At 40.9% G+C, this 21,326-nt stretch overlaps 1 protein-coding gene across 1 annotated transcript in view; it reads right to left on the bottom strand.

The window, feature by feature from the left end:
• mkxa (mohawk homeobox a) overlaps window positions 1–10,347 on the bottom strand; it is a 28,190-nt gene extending 17,843 nt beyond the window's left edge. The window contains exons 1-4 of the mRNA XM_026180037.1: window positions 10,156–10,347; window positions 8,722–8,993; window positions 6,404–6,563; window positions 3,579–3,732 (exon numbers count right to left, since the gene is read on the bottom strand). Coding sequence (XP_026035822.1) covers window positions 3,579–3,732; window positions 6,404–6,563; window positions 8,722–8,897 — 490 coding nt within the window. The 5' untranslated portion in view covers window positions 8,898–8,993; window positions 10,156–10,347. The remainder of the gene's footprint in view (window positions 1–3,578; window positions 3,733–6,403; window positions 6,564–8,721; window positions 8,994–10,155) is intronic.
• Between the last annotated feature and the right edge of the window lie 10,979 nt (window positions 10,348–21,326).

The following is a 21,326-nucleotide window of genomic DNA, read 5'->3' as shown; positions in this document are numbered from 1 at the left end:
GGTAAGATTAGAACTGTGAATCACACAAACCTTTTCAAGTTCATGTTACACGTTTATATATTTATTAAGAGATTTCAAAAAATTAAGATTTTTTTTTAAATTTTCTAAACATGAGCTATAGAAGTTGGACACTGTTCCTTAATGGAAATGTTATATTGGATGATATGGATTTGTATTTGTTGTGTTTCATTTGCTTTCAGGTTTCTGTCATTGTGTGCAAACAATACTGTCGCAGTCACTGACTGCACATAAACCCACAGTTACCACATATGTAGTTCACAAGCTAAACACTGTACTTAATCAGTGCTAAATGCCCAAAATGCATAAAATGTTTTAAAGATTCCGATCTCTACTACTGCACATGGAACTCAGTCAATGCATTAAGGGGAGTTTAAACAGGAATTGCGGCTGGAGCTCCAGTTAGCACAAGTGTATATAACAATCACGCACATTTTCTTCAGCAAATATTGTATTTCTAGAGTTAAAATAATTTTCCAAGTTCTGCGCGTCCCATCTGACTCGGGTGCTGGTTATTTTGAGCTGAACTTGAATCCAAATACGAGGCAGGGAGATTTGAACCTGGCACTCCTGCCCTCCCGTTGGCTCTCCTTCAAGAGCGGGAAGCACAGCCGAGACTTAAGAAGCATTACTGAATCATAACGGATGGTAGTCAATTTCCTCTCCATCAAAAGCAAGCTGCCCCTAAGTTCCCCTGCAGAAATAAATAATTTCCAGGGTGCTGCTTTGCAACTGGAGACACTGAATTAAAGCACAGGTCCAAACCTGATGAAAAGGTGGGGGGGTAGGAAGATAAAACACTGCACAGAAGAACCAGATATCCTCTGGCAGAAGGGAAATTAGGGAGAAGTTCGCTCTAGATACCGTCTCTGCCAAGACCATAATTTTGTAATTTGGACAGGTTGGACATTTGATTCAGCCGGAGCCAAATTAAAATTATAGCTCCCACATATCAGAAACACATGGATGGAGAGTATTTGCTCTCCTTCCTATGCGCCATCAGATATTCAGCATTTTTCCTGTTGTCACTCAGACAATAAAATAAATCTTTTCACATCAAATCCTTGCAGTATTTTAAAGAAAACAGGCCCCTTTTCGCACCTCCATGACACTCCAGTTCACAAAACAGAAAACAACATTTTCTCTGCACTTCAACTCCAAAACAAGCTGGACCATTTCAGACAGTAAGAGGAATGCACTCCGGGTCAGTGGGGTTAGATCTGGCCCCATAAATAGACTCTGGAACAAAAGCATAGGCTTAAAAACATAATAGAGGGCCTTTTAGCGCGTGGGTCAGAAGTGGAAGCAGGCTGCGGATAGCTTCATAACCATAATATGACAGGGAGAAGAGTCAGGGAGATATACAGAGCCTCCGGTGGTACAGTGGCCTGTGGCAGACACAATGCAAACACCATGCACACATTCTTCTGTGAGCCGCACACGGCTTCTGCTCCTCAAAAATCTAATTAGAGATCACTGACACCACAGCGCTCGTCCTTTCTCTCTATTCTTTCATATAAGTTGTATTTTTTTTTATGTTTCCTACCCATGTTTTCTGTGCTGTCATGGAGTACAAAAAGGCAGTCTCTCCCCTCTGAGGATCAACATGTGTTTGCAGTAAATACACTACGCTGACAGGGAGCCGCTCATTTGCAATTGCAGACTAGGAGGCAGAGGTTGGCTCAGCAGGGTGTCCTAATGACAGCGTGTCGCAGCCCATCGGCCTCGGCGTCTCTCAGCTGGATCACCATTTATATCCAGCCCAGAACACTGTTTCTGCAGAGCGTCGGGCCACTTTAGGAGGAACTCAGAAGGAGGTGGACTGGCCTTTGGCGCCGGTTCACTCCGTGACACTACATTTAAAATTTTGGGGGTACAACAACTATGATGTAAGTTCGCAGGTCAGTCGGTACAGAGTGCATCAGGTTCGCAGCATGTGACCAGTTTATATAAGAGAGCCATTATTATGTGATATCTCAGAAGTGATCTTCCATCAAACTGACTGAGCAGCATACGTTTTCCACTGTTCTTTAATGCACATTATTGAATTATTCTAACATTCAGCATTCAAGGATATGCTCTCAGCGAGAGACAGAGAGCTGCAGAATAAGAGCGAAAGAGCACCAAATCAGAACAACGCTGCTCATACACACAGAGAAGGAGTGGCCTTTCAAATATCATCATTATTAAAATTCTGTTAGATTAACTGGTGCCAATGAAAATGGATAATATGCTTTGGTGAATGGAAAAAGAATTAATCTGCTCTGTGTGCTGTGCATGGGTGCACATGGTACAAGTCTGATTAGTGCATGCTTCTAATGATCATTTCGGGCAGTTCTTTTTTTAAAGATATAAAGTAAAAACAAATTTTTGATACTATGGACACCGAAAAATCTTGTTTCTGTTTCACTGAAAGAAAGAAAAAAACATTAAAAAATATCTATCTATCTATAGATAGATTGATAGATATGTCATCTCTCAGTCGGAACAACACAAATTTGATGGGACACAATGATCTTATATGTGTTCTATGTAAAGTTATATGTGATGGAAAACTTCCATAAATACGAATGAGTCACAAGTGACTAATATACAGCACGTGCACTGTATCTATGCCAGCTTCCTGGGAGAGAAGACAATATAAATATGTTTTTACAGTTCATGTGAACGAAGTTAAACAGGGCACCCTTTTAATTATAACTGTGTGAATAAAACTAATTAATCATATTGTAGATCAAAATTAAACATGCTAGTAAGTAAAGGGTTGTTAGTTATCCATGCCTTTGTTTACACCCGGCTGGATTACTGTAATGCTCTTTATATAGGGGTCAGTGCTTCATCAATGACTCATCTACAGAGGGTGCAAAATGCTGCAGCTCGTCGCACTCAAAAGTGTGAGCACTATTTTAGCTTCACTTCACTGGCTGCCCATTCCTTTGAGGATTCATTTTAAAATTCTTTTATTTGCTTTCAAAGCCCTCCATGGTCTAGCCCCATCTTATCTCTCTGAGCTGTTACAGCCTTTATACACCCACCCGCTCTCTCAGGTCAGCTGATCAGCTGTTTCTGAATGCACCTAGGACTGAGTGTAAACTTAGAGGAGATCGTGTTTTTGCTGTAGTAGCTCCAAAAGTGTGGAACGCTCTGCCTTTAGAGATTAGACTCTTCTCTGCTTGTTTTTAAATCACCTCTGAAAACCCGTCTCTTCATGTTGGTTTTTAGTTTATTTTTATTATTTGATTCTATGTTGTTTTATGCTGTTTTTTTTATATATATATATATAGGTCTGTTTTAATTTAATTTTTATGTATTATGTGTTTTATTTTTGTTTTATTCTATTGTTCTTAACTTACTTACTATACAGCACTTTGGTCCTGTGCTGGCTATTTAAAGTGCTTTATAAATAAAGTTGGATTGGATTGGGGAAATTGAGTGTTGACATTGCTGGCTAATAATCCTTCCTTTGAGGTGAAATTAGTCAAAGGACGACCACTCCCCCATCCCAGTAAACCTGGTTCAGCGTTGCTCAAATGGGATGGCTGACGATTCAGAAACCGTACCTTCTGAGCAGCTGTCATCGCTGCTAACGCTCAGCCTCTCTGCATTCCCCTGAACATATTTGTTGTACAGCTTGATCCTGAGCGCCCAGCTCAGGTCTGGCTGCCTCACTGTGTTCTTCAGTCGCCTCCTGGCATTGGCGAACCAGTTGGACACCTAAGAGAGAGAGTGAGTAAGACAAATAAGAGGGAAGTGGGAACGGACAGCAAATAGAAACATATGTTATTGTTTGGATTCCAAATTCTTCCATATCCAGCAAAACAAAGTCTATCCCCTAAGAAAACGTCTGCTCTCTGCCTGCCATCAGTCTCATTCAGAAAAACCAAGCAAGACCGAAGCAAAAGACAGATATAGAGTCGGGTTGCAGAGGAGCTCTTTGAGGCCGAGACTTAAGAAACAACCCAGACGCTCCAGAGAGACACCGCAGCATGCATCCTTTCTGTATCAGTAACATGCAGAAACATTTAACACCATTCAAACGCCGGATGGCCAGCGAACGCAACATTTTATTAACTAACGTTCTAGCTGAGGCGTACATTGCCCATGCTTATTTTGGACTCGCACGGCCTCCCACCAATAAGACATTTTTTCCAACACTGTCTTCAAGATGAGTGTCTTCAAAAGAGACACTTGATCCAGCGCTCTTCCTTTCACTGGGAATGGAGACTATTAGATATTATACATGAAAAACTTTTCATGCTCAATAGATTTCAAGCAGTTTATGAAGGGGCTGAGACAGAGGCCTTATGCTAGAGTACTTATTTTTCCGATCCTCTCTTTCAGTATCATGTTTCTTGTTAACTAAGACCATCCCACATCCCTCTGTCGCGAGCCCAGCACCGTGGCACACCAGGAGGACGGCGGCATCTTGTGAATTTGCGAGGTGAGACACGAGACAGCTTGCTTATGAGAGCCGGGGAAAGAATGGCTCAGGGAAAAGAGACAGAGATGGTGACGCCTAAAAAGGCTGGACCCAATCGCCAAACCAAGCTCTCTCAGCCGTGGCTTGTCAGCCGCGTGTGTACCGTAGAGGAGACGGCATGCAGGGACGGCGAGGGATTTCAGTGGTGATGGAGAGATGGGACTGGATTTTCAGCACACTTGATTCACAATATTTACATGGAAAGAACAGGCTGTTTTGCTAAAACATGACAGATTTAGTTGTTTTAAACACCTGGTGCCAGGTGGGTGTTTCCAGGGAAAATGCACAGGAAGTGATGCATTCTACATTTCTGGACTAAACAGTGGAAGAAAGGGGTAGCTCTCATCCTCAATCAATGGACAGGCAAAGAAATGTGAGTCAACAGTTAGCTGGTGCTATCATATAACACTTTTTAATGGCTCTATATAAATTAGTTTAGTCTACAAAATGAGAAAATACAATCATCAGATGGTCTCAGCACTTTTTAAAATTGTGGCTTATGTCCCAAATGCCCATTTATTAAAGATTATATCCTTTCAAAAGTTCAACAAATAAGAGAAAAATTGTCTCCAGGTTGATTTGAGATTTTAGAAGCAGTGCATTTGTGGCAGTTTGATGTCAGTCAGCTATTTGATTTGCTGATACATTGACTCAGCAACGCACACTTAACAGAAAATCAATTAAAAATGAATTAATAAAACTTTTATACCTCCTTCATGCTGGAAAATGCAATTATAACTTGCATACCTACACTCACCATCATGAAATATTCCACTGACCTTTGACGCTGCTGCTGGTATTTGAGTGTCAGCTTAAACGCATGCATGCGTGTGTGTGAGGTTGTGTGGTAGTGTGTGTGAGCGGCACAGCACCCCTGTGTCCAACACAAAGCATTCCTCTGCACTCTACTCGCCCTCACCAAAACAAACAGCTCCATCAGGCCCCCAAAATGAGAACCAGATTAAGCACCGTGGCCGGCAGCCCAAAAAAGCCGCCGCAGACTTTCTGAGGCTGTATCAGTGACCTTGTCAGCCAGATGATACTGTACATACACAGCTGCACGTGCCAGACACCAAACACACTCATATTCTCCACTGGGTTTTCCTCTCAGCGGTCAGTCGCTAAAGTCAAGCCGTCCACTGTACTCTGGCATCATCAGCAGAGGGTGCAATAAAGCTTAAAGCGTATATGAAATCTGCATTTCTAACTGCATTACTGCAGATCAGAGGATCCCAAACTCTGGGTTGGGATCACTTCGAGGTCCCGCGTGAAGTCCCAATGAAGTGTTGTCAAAAGAAAATGCAGCATAAAAATACATCCGTGTTACGCAGAAACAATAATAATAAAAAAGACTGATTTCACCATTTTTCCAGAATTCTTATTAAAAAAAAACCAGAGTAATGCTTCAAATTAATTTCAATTAATTGCCTTTCTTGTAAAGTCAAAAAAGTTACATGACATAAAATTCTATTTGCAACTAAGTGAAGTTTGTGAAAAACTGAACTGATAATTACAATGTAACTACTGTATAATCTTTGTTGGTTTGAAGCTAAAGAAAAATGTGAGGCTTTCTTGAGAAATAAAGGAATGAAAATATATAAATGCGTCTATGTTTTTCACAACTGACCTATAAAATAATGTAAATCTAAAGCAGTCATCGGCAAAGTGTTTTTACAATAGTGTGAAGAAACAACAATATTCAGTGCTGCTGCATAGGTGCACAGTACTCAAGATGAAACGCATGTTCCACTTACTTCAAGTGCAAATGAAAATACAGCTTTTCAATGCTCTCAACAACAGACATCAACCTTAACTGTTAAACATAACTCTAATGCTCTGTATTCACCGTCAATTTCTTTGTCACCTGACCTGGAAGTTTGAAGGATTACCAGAAAGTGGTCTCACCTGAACCAGCGTCATTTGGGAGCCGAGTGCCAGGAGGATTTTCTCTGTCTTGGTGGGGTAGGGATTGTCCCTGTGCTTGTAGAGCCACTGCTTGAGCGGCCGCGCCATGTCCTGCAGGGCCTGACGTTTGTGTCGGACTTTACCACCACTGGGACGACCCCTGTGAAGAAACGGGTAGAGTATGTATCTGGTATTTGAGTTTGTAGAATCTTTTATCTTTTCTTTAAATGCCTAATTTTTAACACATCTTCCTTCTATGAGTAAGATAGGAGATGTGCCCACAGTGCGTTTATGAGTTAACACAATGCTTGTCTTATTTGAATAAAGACTAAAAAGTAAACAAATTGTTTTGCTTTTAAAAATGTGATAAAATATGAATTTAAAGCAATGAAACAGAATCAGGATCGTGCTGTATACTGAAATGAACAAACGGTGTTATGCGAGCAGCAAGTTGAGTCCTAAGTGGAGCGGCAAGTTGCCTGACTTTGTTAGTCATGACACATAAAGTGAAAACTCTACAGAGTGTGCAATTTTCTCACCAAAAGCACTGCAATTAAGCCGAGAGATGTTAAAGGGATGTAGAGATGGAGAAAAAGAACGAGAGACTGAGTCAGTGAGGGGGAGAAAGAGAATAGCCACTTGCAGTTTATTTTTCATTGCGTGTCCCACAAGCCGCCAACACATTGCTATGAAACAAACAAAAACATTCTACTCAGGCACAAAGATTTGCCAGATTAACTTTTCACACCCAGCAAAAGTGGATCAAGAACAATGTAACAGAGGCCACAGCTTGAGCCAAACCATCACACAAGGGACGGACAAAAAGCTGAAATTATACTTCTGGTTTTCACTTACAGAAAATCAAAGTAGGGAATATACTCTGTGGCCTGGAAGATCGCAAATATATTTTCTCAAATCCCAATTCAGCAACTCAGTGGTGAGTACAGCTACAACAGCAACTCATAAAAGATCACTACAGTGAAATTACACAAGATGAAAAATGACAATATATGAATTTTCTATGAGCTCTTAAATATATATTAGAAAGTCTTTCTTTGAGTCTGCTTTTCCTGAGCTGTAAAGGACTCAGTCTCACCTGTAGCTCCAGGTCTTATGAACCTGTAGATGTCAGTATGGTGCTGTGCTGCATTTCTCCTTTTATCTCACCAAAAAGCTGCTCTCACTGTAGATGTAACATACTTTAGTCTAACCTCAAAGTCTACCCGAGGTTCATGTTCTACAAATATTTTCCTTGTAATGCAGATCGCTATGAACATCTTAAAGGATATTTCATTCCATGTTCTGAACTTTGGCTTTAAGCACACTCTCTCACACACGCACTCTGTTTAAAAATTTAATGTACTTTGTTAGCCTTATCCATCCCCTGAAAAAACACCTACAACTCACATAAGTTCACACAGAATTCTTTTAATATTACTGAGGGTTTCTTCTTCACAAGGCTCCTTAACATACCTGCTTTGCCCCAGGTTGCTGTGATATAAACTAAAAAACATGGACATATCAGGACATATCTTCACCTACACCTGCTTCCTATTGTAGAAAATATATAGTTTAAAAAAATCAATGGCCCCTTACATGATTGACTAGACCACACAGAGAGCTCAAGGGTGAATTTATTTATTGAAAACAGATGGAGACCTCCGCTACTGAACAAGGCTGACCTACTTATTAACTCTAAGATTAGCTGTGAACATCAGCACCAAAATAAAGGCCAGATTGGGAAATATAAATTCCCTGAGCCCTAGAATCCTGGTGCATTAAATCCACATGAAAAAAAGCTAGACTTTTTTATTATTATTATTACTAATTATTATTATTTTTTCTTTCAGTGCGGAGATCTAGAGCATAATGTTGGGACCTATAAACGACCAAAATTGTGGCTTATTGAGGCCGGCGTAAGTTTCAAATGTTTGTGCATAAATGCGCAATTACGCACTGCTGCTGGTACTTTATCAAATCCAAATGTTAATAAATGCATCTGTATTACAACTCAGTGAGGCTCGTGCACACACATGGATTAAATATTTATTTTAACAGGATCTGAACCCAAAAGTCTGGCTTGGGTGTTTGGTCTGCTGTCTTTAATTCTGCGCACAAACTGGAGCGATAACCACAGCGCTCTGATAACAAAACCAGCATTGTTGTTCCCTCTCTCTCGTTCTGTTAGCTCGTGCTGGGAGAAATAACCGTGAAATAGAGGCACTCCTCATTAGTAACACCCCGGAGGGGAACTCCAGTTAATCCAACTCCGCACATGCTGACCAGCAGCGTTAACCATAACAGAACGCTCCACATACCCGCTCCGCCGGTGTCTGATCGCCTGGTTGTCTCTGATGGTCTGGTTGCTGGAGAGGAGGTCTGGATGCTGTCCGTCGATCACTTCTAGATAATTTCTGCTGCTCATTTCCACCTCCTTCGCTTTCTCCTCAAACAGAACCTGGCTGCTCAACTTGTTAAAGACGATGGTGTTCATCTTTGGTCAGACAATCCACCGTTTTTCTCTGACGCGTAAAATATCAGAAGGAGGGAAGGAAATCCACGGAGTTGTCACAGTGTCCCAGTGTCTCTTCTGTGGAACAAGTGTACATATTTTACACAAAGCGTGCTCAGAAATACCTCGGAGGATGACAAGTAAATTCGCCAGGGAAACTATTACAACTTGACCTTTGGCCACAAGGATCACAAAAAAACAAAAAAACAAAAAACCACTTAATAATGCCAGTACTTTAAAACACACTTTAAAAATTTCTCTGACAAATTGAAATTCCAAACCTTATTAAATGTGCTCGCTCATTTATTTACACTTCATTTAAAAAGCTGATCAATCTGATTAAAGCAGATCGTACCTAACAGCGAAGCTTTGATGCATCAGCTGCTTTACAAACAAAACAACAGAAGCACTTGTGCAGACTCATTATGCACAAATATCCATTGATGTGCAAAGGTATGCGTGAGGAAATTGACATAAATAAAACTGTGAATAATGCGTGCAGACAGCAGATCAGTTATGAGACAAGTAAATAAATGTTATGTGACTCGTTAATGCAGCGCTGCAATAAACTTACTAACTCTTTATCTGATTTTTCTACGTGACAAAATTCCACTCTCTTCAATTTAATGCACTTCCACTTTATTTGCAGGAGACAGCAGGGGAGTGGTACTGCAAGATTTGAACGGTAAACACTAAATTTGAGTTTGTAAAATGTGTTCAAGTGGAATTCACCTCCAAGTATCGTCCTCTGCTCTGTGGTCGCGCGTCAAGAACTCGTGAATGGTTTATTTTGTTTGGTGCTTCCACTCCTCCTCCCTTTTTAAATCTAATACAAACAAACCTACAGCCTTCACAAAAATGTGACATTTTTATTTTTTCCTCCTTTCACCCTCAATTTGTAACTTCTAGTCGAATACTGAATGTGTCCTGACAAGAGAAGCACCTTTGAGCTTTCATCATTAACCTGGCGCAAATTCCGCGCAGCAACAGCACTGAAATAAAACACAAAGCGATATTACTACTACTAGTAGTATTACTAGTAATATTTAAGTTACAACCTGTGTCACGTTTATTGTATTTAGCTTTCTATATGGGGTTACAAGTGAGAATAAAGAGCCATGCAAACTCGGTCCAGTTCATTCAAAGTTGTATACGTGTTTGTCCTCTACATCATCCCTGTCCTGAGTCTCAGTAACGCGGCTCCATTCCTGCTGCAGTAAATCACTGTGAGTGCAGTTACCTGTCCCGGGTCCCTCCTGCGTCTCTCTGCTGTGTAGAGCAATAATCCTGTTTCCAGTCACCCATTCCCTGCTCACATGTTCCCCTCCTGAGATCCTGAGCTCAAACCGCACGGACCGCCGTCTCCTCCTCCGCTTTATCGAGTGGCCTGCGCCGCGCTGCCCGGGACTCTGAATATTTCACCCTGCTCATGTTTCCTAGTACACAGCCTGAGACTGCGAACATACTGTTGATGGCTTACGCCTGTTCTGGGGCCGGGGCCAGCAGAGGGGAGGAGAGGGAGGGGAGGCATCACGCTGCAAAAAGTAGGCTGTCTAAATCACGAATCCACGGTGGAGTCTGAAATGTTACTCTGAGTTGTCAGCTTGTGAAAACCCCCTTTGGCTGGTATTTAGTCCTTCTGTTTGGAACATAATACTGCAAAGCAATATTATAAATAGTCATTAATGAAGCCGGAGTAATTAGAATGATAAATTAGTAGACCTGAGTACAGATTCTCTTCAGTCTTTTCCAGAAAATAAGCGCAAAAACTGTGAAAGCAGCGCGAAAAAGCACTAGGGGAGACCGGGGATAGTTGTAACGTGGGTCAGTTGTAACACTTCCAATTTCTCCAATCAGGGCTAAGTTTCAAATGATGTGACTCATCTTGTGCATGCCCAGTTCAGCTCTGCTATCACATGTGAAAAATCAGCACATTTTGTCAAACACAGACAATTTAACACGAAAAAAAGTAATTTGTATGCCAAAAAGTAAGTTTTTCTACTTTATTTCAATTTCTAATAGCATTATCTGCTTTGCAGTTAAACTCATCAAACTTAAATTGTGTTATTTGTATGTCTATGGGGATATATTCTGTGTAGGTCTTTAGTGCTAATGTTTTAGCCGTTGGCTGTAATGTTAGCTAGTTCATGGCTATAGGAGTCTGGGTCAGTTGTAACAGCAACAGTCTGGGTTAGTTGTAACAATGCAAATGTTACAAGTTGCCACACTATTACTTTAACTTATATTAAACAAGTTGGGGCAACGGCATCAGCAGAGAGAGGTTCACTGGTTGCTTTTGTATATGTGGTTAATGCCATTGGCAACACAATTCCTCCACTGTTTGTGTTCCCACACATACATTATGCAGACCACTGTGTCAGAGATGGACCAGTAGGAAGTACTGGTAGTGGAAATAAATCAGGATGGGTGCAAGAAACAGATTTCCTCATCTTTCTGAAGCACTTTGCAAACCACACCAAGGTAAGCCATGATAAAAAGTAATGGAATTGCGATGCTGGTGAACAACTACAATTTTTCAGCTTCATTGTTATGTTCAAAATTGGTGCAAGAGTTGTAGGTTATAATGGCCACTGAGCCAATGAGGCCAAACTCAAGGAAGACCAACCAAAATTAATGAAATATTCAGTTGCAGAAAATTCCAGAATTTGTCTTTTTTGGGGGGTTGGAATATGTTCAAAAGCTAGATTTCTGCATTCTGTCACACACACACACACACACACACACACACACACACACACACACACACACACACACACACACACACACACACACACACACACACACACAGCTACATAAATGGCTCTAAGTGCATTCATGTGTTGAATAAACAAAGATTACATGTTAATATTTTGTTAGTACCCTTATTTCATTGTGTTACATTTCACCCCAGGATATGTTACAACTAACCCAGACTATGGGGTTAATTGTAATATTTCACTCTTTGTGTTTGAGACCATACCATGCAATGGGTAATTGTGCTGCAGAGAAAATAGCTGCACTATTTAATAGCAGAGACATGTAAATACTTTGCATTACATTTTGAATCCACTACCTTAAAAGAGCTTCAATTTACAGACAGAAATGTCAAAAATGTTACAACTATCCCCGGTCTCCCCTACTAAATCCAAATGAGCAAATTTCAGTCATGTGCTGCTTTGTAAAAAACAATGTAGCACCTGTGTCACATACATGTAGTGTCCTAGCTGTGCAAAGGATTTGCAAAATGTGGGATTTTGCTAACAGCAGAAAACTCCAAATACTGCAACAAGGTCAGTCATTATGGTTTCTTTTCTTTAGCTCCTGCAAGATGTAGACTGAGTCAAACCCACTGTCTGCTACAGACACTTTACAGTGCAATAAACCTGTTGTGGATGCTTGTAAAGAGTGCTTTATCCCTGCACGATGTATCCCTGCACGATCACACTTGGGTCCTAAATGGTCCTGTGTCAAGAGATTTTGTCCCCTTCTAGCAACCACTTAGTGCACTTTTTTATACAGCTGCCTATCAGTGTATCAGACCATCTTCAAGGTTGTATGTTTTCCTTGTAATGAGAGTTATTCCATCAGATTCAGCACAAAAACACAATCCTAAACTATTTTTGGTAACACTGAAAAGAAGAAAGAGAAAAAAAATCTGACTGTATATAGCCATGCCACTGCTGATTACTCCTGATGCACCCTCTCATTGACTTTCATTATAAACCTGTCACATTATGGGCTCATGAGTCACAGATTCTGAGGTTCTCAGCTGTGTGTTCCTTTGGGGTTTATCCAAGGTAGTTATTCGAAGGACGTGACTAAGCAGCAAGAGCCATATGAAGGGTTCGAGCCCTGTGTAATTATTGTTTATTTGTGCTTATTTTCATTTAATGGGGGAAGTTAACTTTTACTAACAGCTTGTGCAAACATACCATGAATGGCCCAGTCATGTAATGGTTTTAATTAAGAATAGTTTATTTGCTTGGATTATACACAATATGTATGTTTGACTTCTCACCTGATGTGAACTCATGTTACCTCCCATGACCTTGCCAGTGCTATCTAAACTTGTGGCTCAGCACAGACTTGACTGGGGAAGTTTTGAGGCTTGTAAATGGCATCTCTTTGTTCTTAATCTACCCTCTCCAAAGCCTCTGCTTTTTCTCCCTGAACCTCTCTTTATGAGCTTGTCTGCTTGTCATCCAAGTGTGGGCGTGCAAAACGATTCAACAGGTAGGAGCACAACATTAATCATCATGTCCCACTCTATAAGGATTGGTGGCAGGGACTCTGCAGGCGATCCCCGTACACAGTTCTGTTTCATCTCTGGCTGGAGTTCCTAAACTACACCGGCATCTGTTTTCTTTGTTGTCTATTCTTCGTCATGTGTTTGGGTGTTGCAGTTAAACTATAAACGATTTTTTTGAAACCTGGCACCAGTGATTATATATTTCTAGTCTATAGATATGGGTTACAGCTGAAAAGCTTTGCAGTATAATCTATTTTTCATGAAGTCTTGTAATGCTGAATGTGACACCTGACTCAGTCTTACTCCACTCACAGTTTAGACATTTCTGGAACACATTACTGCTTTGGATGAAAAATTAAGAAAGAAAAGAATTCACCATACTTTCACTGTCTGATTTTAGAGGGTCCCCCCTCAATTTTGTCCATCAGTTTGGTCTAGTCGACCCACAAGGGGTAATTACAACTCAGCCTGTAAAAACAGTTGAATAATATTTTGTCTCCCATGGAGCTCAGACAAGCCCCAGAGATGATGTCATAGTGTCACAACAGCTTGTATTGCAGTCTTTCTGGACTTCGACCCATGCATATTAAGGATTAAAGGGCTGCTGAAAAAGGAAATAAACACATATACTACAACCCGTCAGCTCTATATTGTGAATAGGCTCTCACTGTTTGATGGAGGACAAGGACACAGGACAGGGTGCTGGAAGTGGTCAACACCTTGGGCTCTTTCACGTGTTCCTTATGTTTTGCTTTATTTTTTGCATTGATCTGCTTGAGTGGTTAGTGGTTAAGTAAGTATGCTTTGCTGAATTTGTAAGTTTGCGTTATCACAAAAAAAATTAACAGTCACTAATATTTATGGTATTCTCGTGGTATTGGAGAGAGTGACAGAATATCAACCAAAAAGTCAAGTCATTGAGTGAAATAAGTATTAGATCTCCTACAACCCAGCCAGAATTCTGGCTTCCAGAGATTGTACTCGAATGTTATTTAATTGACTGATCTCAAATCATTACATGTATAAAGCATGTGTGTCTGCAGAATCAATTTCTTCAATTCTAACCTCTCCACTGCCATGGGTAAGACCAAAGAGTTGTCCAAGGACATCAGGGACGAGATTGTAGACTAGAGCAACAAGACTATCAGGAAGAAGCTTGATGAGAGGGTGACAAGTTTTGGTTTGATTATTTGGAAATAGAAGAAACAAGAAATGATCATCAATCATACTTCTTCTGGAGCTCCATACAAGATCTTGCCATATGTGGTGAGGATGATCATGAGTAAGGTGGTGAATCATCCCAAGAAGAGAAAGCAGATGAAACCAAAGTTGAGCAGCATCTACTTGTTTGGAGAAAGGGTAGGGGTGGCTGTAGCTCAGGTGGCAGAGCAGGTCAGCCACTAATCAGAAGGTCGGTGGTTCGATCCCAGGCTGCATCCTGGCTGCATGCCAAATATCCTTGGGCAAGATACTAACCCCATGTTTGCCTACTGGTGGTGGTCAGAGGGCCCGGTGGCGCCTGTGTCCGGCAGCCTCGCCTCTGTCAGTGCGCCCCAGGGCAGCTGTGGCTACAATGTAGCTTGCTATCGCCAGTGTGTGAATGACTGAATGTAGTGTAAAGCGCTTTGGGGTCCTATGGACTAGAAAAGCGCTATACAAATGCAGGCCATTTGCCATTTGTAATGCTAAGTATGACCCAAAGAACACCATTGCCACAGCAAGGCACAGAGGTGGAAACATTATGCTTTTTGCTAAGGGTAGAGAATGACTTAACTGCATTGAGGGGCTAACAGATGGACCCATATACCATAAAATCTGGGATGAGAACCTCCTTTCCTCAGCCAGAACATTGTTTTCCTGGAAGACCCATCCACAACCCATCTAAATCATCCAAAAAGTACCACCAAGACAACAAAGGCTAAAGAGAAAGTGCATTTAGGCCATGGAGTGGACTTAGAGATTTAGAGAGTTTCTGTAAAGAGGACTGGGTCAAAATTCCTGTGCATGGTCTTGATGACCAACTACAAGAAATGTCTGACAACTTTCCATACTGATGTTTGTGTTTGTATAAAACTAAACCCCTGATGTTCTCTCATAAAATACCAACGCCAGTATATCCATACTGGTTCATAGATTCATGTCAGTATATATCAGATCCCTTATGCTTAGTAAAACAACATCTGGAGCATTTTCATACAATACCAGAAAGTAACCATTAGTTTACCCTACACTCCATCCAAGACTCATTTATTTAAATGTTGTACGTCAGTGTAATTGTGGGAAACTCTGTTCTTGCATCCAGTGTCTGTATGTTTTATATACCAATGACAGTCTCTCTTGTATTGTTTTATATGACATCGACTGAGTTCATTTGTATGTGGGTTTGGTCTGGCTTGCCAGAGGGGCGTTTGTAGTTAAAGTTTTATACACTTTCGCTCATAACATTTGTTTTCTCCTTAAACTTCCACTTCAGCTCTAATCCCTAAAGTTCCAGAGGGACTCAAATGTGTTTTATGTTTAATTAACAAAATGCTGTAGTAAAGAAGCTGCAGAAAAATTGATATGTAGCTCTATATGCCATGGCCTAAAGACTTCCTTTTTAGTGTCCCTCTCTGAGGCAGGGATTGTAAAATTAAAAAGCAGACATTCATTACACGTCATGGATCCAACAGGGAACACCCGGTTTTGCCTTGAGCTACTTCATCATTCAGTGCACATTAAAGGATCTGGCTATGAAAAGTGGCCATTACTTAAAATCAGTGTCAACACCTTACGCCATTTCAATCCAAATTACCTTACGCCATTTCAATCCAAATTATTTTTTAAAGCTGCAGCCTCTGCACCCATCATCTGCCCCTCATTTAAGATGATGTTTTCACTCCATGCTTGGGCCTAATTGCCCCATGTAAACCATGTTGCAATTACATAGTATAACTACTTGTAAAGCCAGAAACATATTTGCTCAAAAGTTTTCCAGCTATGGTGGAAAGTGTGACTGAGAAGAAAATTTGCAGGTTGTATAAAATGACCCAATTGCTGTTTTCAAAGAGGGGTTTCAGACATTTGGGACACTAATCAGTGAGCTGAAGCGTGTGCTGTCTGTACATGTCCAGTGAAAGCAATCAAGTTCCATTAGCAGTCACTGGGATTGATCCCTAAAATTACAGTGGGGAATAATTGCAACTTGGAACACCCAGTACTGTTTAACCCTCCTGTCCTGTGTTGCATCTCTAAATATGGCGTTCCAAGAATACACGACTGGCTACTAAATTGGCACATAGTACTCTACAGGGAGGAGATACCACTTCACTATCCAGCATGAATGGTGGTGATGGATTCATCTGTCAAGCTTTTGTTGCAAACCGAACCCTCTGATTTTCATGCACTGTCGATACAAGCTGAATTAACAAATCATGCTTTTTTGCACACTTAAGCCTTGCCAAAAGTCCTCAGTCATGCTGGAATAACAAAGAAGCATACGTGTTTGACTTGTTCATTTATAATGCCAGTGCTGTTAAAACTTCAGTGAAACTTTTCACTTATTCGTGTGTCATCACCTCTATAATTCTGCTGCTGCTATCTTTGGTTCTCGAGTCTCCAGATATTTTTCTCCGTGAGCAGACAGTTGCAAAGCTCTGAAGTATTTGGGAGTGCTTGGGCAAACTGACAGCAAGAGGTAGACTGGGACAGGGGTTATTTATGCATAAGGCAAAAAGAAAGGGCATTTATTAGTGTCAGAATTAAAGTTGAACAAACACGTTTGAGTTTAGAGGTCAAATAGAAGAGGAGGCCACATCAATGAGATGTTGTGGCCAACACGCCAAATAAGAAGAATGCACTTTTGAGTATAGGCCTAATTGACCACTTTTACAAATATTACTGTTAATTCAGTGAAGAAATTTAAGCCACCGGTGTCTACTATGGTTTTGTACTTTGTCTTCATGTCTTAAGGTGCGCAATCTGTTACAGATTTAAATAGGATGTTCTATAATGCCTTGCTGATGATTTGTTGATTTGGTGCTATTCCCCTCAGTTACATGTCTTCCCCTCAGGTCCAGAGTTGTGATAGTTTGATGAAAAGAGCCTGATGAAAACTCTGGGATAATATAATTTTTGGTGGGGTGCCATACAGAGCTCTCAGGTTGGTTCGCGATCCAGTGAGGGGAAACCTGGCTGGGCTTATGGTTCACAGCTGTGCAGCTGGGAGCACACGCCAATTCATCACTGTCTGCCGTGTGGGGAACTTGGCATTTTTGAGTATCTTTACTATCCTTTGTCTGCAAATAAATATAACTGCCTGTTGGCTATCAGGATCCTCTCCTTTCCAGTTTAGTGTTAACACAAGAAGAGAGGCTTTAGGTGAGGCAAATACAAAGCTGAAAAGTGCGCTGAGCGTTATCACGTCATATTTCAAAAAAAGAAGGGGGTTGCATGTTGCAGTTACCCTATGAGGCCAATCAGTGTACTAGAATCCTACATTTAAACTTTCATCAAATCAGAGCACTGGTCTCTAAGATTTCACAAGTTCCTCGATTTCAAGGACAGGTAAGGAAAAGAGCTATGATCTGTTAATGTGGCTGACAGGCATATCCTGGTCCAGGTCCCCCCTCCCCTTCATCTACCTTTACACTGACTACAACAGACAGATCCGGTGAGTAAAGAGCGTTTCATTAGAAATGCTTAGATGTTAAGTGCCGTAACAGTTCAGGGTGATTGCTGCACGAAGCGTCATCCAGTCTGTTCTTCCTCTCATATTTACGGGAGAAAAAAGTCAGGGGTTTTAGCAAGAAAAAAAAAATGTTCCGTTTACTACAGTATAACATAAGGATCCTGATCTCTAAAGGCTTGGCCGCAAACAAACAGATCAGTCACATGGAAAAACTAAGCACACCTCTATAATTATCACACTTTCAAATCCATAATATGATCATCAGTCGTTCCAGACTCCCAAACTTGTCCTATTTAAACCTCTGACATCCAGGGCCTGCTGTTCTCTTTGCTACTAAAGTGTTTGGTGTCATCATGCCAAGATCTAAAGAGCCCTCTAAGGCCTTCAGAAAAGGGGTTTTGGATGCCTATGAGTCTGCTAGGGGATTTAAAAAGATCTCCAAATTATTTGAAAAAATAAATCATTCTACTATAAGGAAAATTATCTACAAGTGGTGTAGATTTTAAACAACTGTCAGCTGGTTTAGGACTGGCCATGCCAGGAAAATCCACACTACAGCAGGCTGTTTGACACAAAAAAAGTCTCCAAGAACCTACAAATTTTATAAGAAGATCTGAAGGTAACTCTTCAAACTGTGGGTGTCAAAATGCATACTTCGTCAGTCACAAAAAGCATGCATGTGATATGTGGAGGGTGTGCCAGGAAAAAGCCTTTGCTGTCCACGAGGAACACTGAAGGGGAACTGCTTTGTCAAAGGACACAGAGTCAAATGTGCTCTAGACAGACAAATGAAAGAGTTGTTTGGAAACAGTAACCGAGGACATGTTAGGCACAGTCTAAATGTGGCTTTTCAGGAGACTACCTGTGACGTCTGGAAGAAATCTGTAAGTTTGGGGTTTCTTTTTTTGCCTTAGGAACTGGGGGGCTGAGAGTCATTGATTTAACTATGAATTCCACATCATTCTGAAGAGTACTTGAGGACAAAGTGAGACCACCTGTACAAAAGTTACAAGTCAGCCAGAAATGAACCTTTGAAGAAGATAATAATACAAACTGTACCATATTCACACCTGATACTAGCTAAATCACTCCCAGTAAAACTAAGCTAGCTATAAAATAAAGACAAACCACACTTTCAGTGAGGAGCTAGAATATCAGTAAGATGGTCAAAATAAGAATATATTGTCAGTCATGCCTCCAAATTTCTTGCTTCAGGTTTTTGCGACTTCCTGAGTGAATATGTACACGCTAAATTTGTAGCTTTAGCTTGTCTTGTTTGCAGTGTAGCCCGTCTTATCTGAGGAGAATGAAACTGTCATTCTCATCATGAAAGGAACCAACCAGGGACCAAATCACCTGCTCGAAGATCATCAGACAGAGGTGAATGTGTTTAATGAGTCTTTATTTATTTGTGTTCACATTCAAATCACATACCAAAAATACAAATTCGATTTTAAACCATGTTTGAACACATTAGCAATGCATTTTCCATTTGTTATTATAGAGCTTTTGCCTGTTATATTTCACCTACTATCCACAAAAGCTGGGGTAAAAGTAAAATAAGACATTTTTAGTTCAAGCCTTACTTTGCAAGCAACTCAGGTTTACTCATTTGAGCAAACCTGAGTTTGAGCACCCGCAAACCCTCAGGCAATTGCTCAAAGTGTGGTTTTCAGATGCTCTTTGAGAGGGGTGATTAGTGTGCTCATTTATGGAGTAGAGAAAGAAAATATTTGCTTTTTCAAATTTATAGGATATTTGCATAAAATTAAATTTTTGAAAGTAAAAAAAAAAAAAATCAATTACTCACTAGTGACTCACTTTTTTCCAGGTTTTGCAGTTACATGTGGCTGAGACTTTAAGCTTCCTGTAAAAAATGCTTGATGCTTACAATGAACTGCAGTTACAGTTATTAACCTAAAAAGCATTTTTTTGAGACCTTTATGAAAACATTGTACTTACAACACAGATATTATAGTATTTACCTACTCACTACTCTGTTTATTTGTTGTCGTGCCAGCTTGATACGTTATGAGCGCATGAGAGCTCTTTTAAAAGCATCTTCAAAAAACGCTGAGAAATGCAAGTGCATGAGAGGACAGCATGCAACGAACTGTGAGAAGGAAATGGGTGCAGGGAGCAGGCAGTGAGCAAACAGCGAGCTAACACCACACGCAAGACTCGCTTCAACGGGCCTGATGGTGTGAGCGAGCAGCAGTAATATAAAAGCTAATTTAGTGATTGAGAACAGAAGCCGTGTTCACCCCCCCAGTCCTTGGCTACCAGAGAGCACAGCCGTCTGTTGGATGGAGCTCTAAGAGGTTGTTGTGCACATGCATGTTTTTGATGGCAGCATCGGCAAGCAAACCACACTACTTCTGCCGCTGCTGTGCAACAGTTTGTGATTTTTATATTAAAAATACACTTTAGACACTGGAGGGGACAGAAAGCCACTTCTAATATTTGGAAGGAATTTTTACTGGTCATTAGTTTCTTTTATGAAATATTGCAGCAGAACGCCTGGGGAGATGTGGGATCTAAAAAAAACTTCAAAAGAGCGGTTGCGTTTTAAAACAATTAAGCTCGTATCACAATACAAGGCAAACACTCAAAGGACTGCAAAGACCTAAAAATTAAGCGTTATATATTTACTGCCCTGTCCACCCAAAATAAGGACAGAGAAAATTCACAGCTACAGAGAGGATATTTCCACCCATAAGACTCATGTAATGTTGAATAAAGTAGACATCCATCCATCACTCCCACCTATGGGAAACATCTGTTGGAGTGTGTGGAGACAGGGTGAAGGTTAGGTCAATGGTGAGACACAACAGTTGGGATATATGGGTGTGGCAGACAACAAGGCCCACATGCACCCTCAAAACAGGAGCAACAACATAACAGATATCCCTCCTCTATTTCCATACATTCGGTGAAGCGATGAGAATCATGAGATCTTGAATGGTGACCAGAAAGGCCAGAGTCGGACATAATTGCTGTCCCTGCTGAGGTGTGGAGGCGTAACCTCTCATTTCCCTTGAATAATTTCGCTGTTTTGGACAGCAAGCCAAAGAAAGTGGCAGTTTCTTTCCCACAGGCTTTGTGGCTCAACTAATACATTCTGCTGTGGCTTTATGACCGATGAGGCTGAGGGCCAGGCTCCTGAAACTACTGTGCTCCACAAGGTTTAACATCAAGGCCTTCATTCACAAACCAGCCAACCATCCATCTTCTTTGGCCTATCCAGTTCAAGGACATCAGGGGAAGCCTATTCTAGCTGCTACAGGATGAGTGGCAGGGTACACCCTGGACAGGTTGCCAGTATGTTGCAGGGCTAACACAGAGAGACAGGCAACTTAGGATTGCTAATTAACTGTATGTTTCTGGACTGTGGGAGTCCCCAAAGACATGCCACGGAGAACATGAAAACTCCACACAAAAACAGGGAAGATGGTTGAGTCGAACTCAGGACCTTATTGCCAGGAGGCAACTG

The sequence above is a fragment of the Astatotilapia calliptera genome, chromosome 9 (assembly GCF_900246225.1).
Source record: "Astatotilapia calliptera chromosome 9, fAstCal1.2, whole genome shotgun sequence".
In the NCBI taxonomy this organism is placed as follows: Eukaryota; Metazoa; Chordata; class Actinopteri; order Cichliformes; family Cichlidae; genus Astatotilapia; species Astatotilapia calliptera.
The sequence above is the reverse complement of the archived record's forward strand: the minus strand, read 5'-3'. Positions and strand labels throughout refer to the sequence as shown.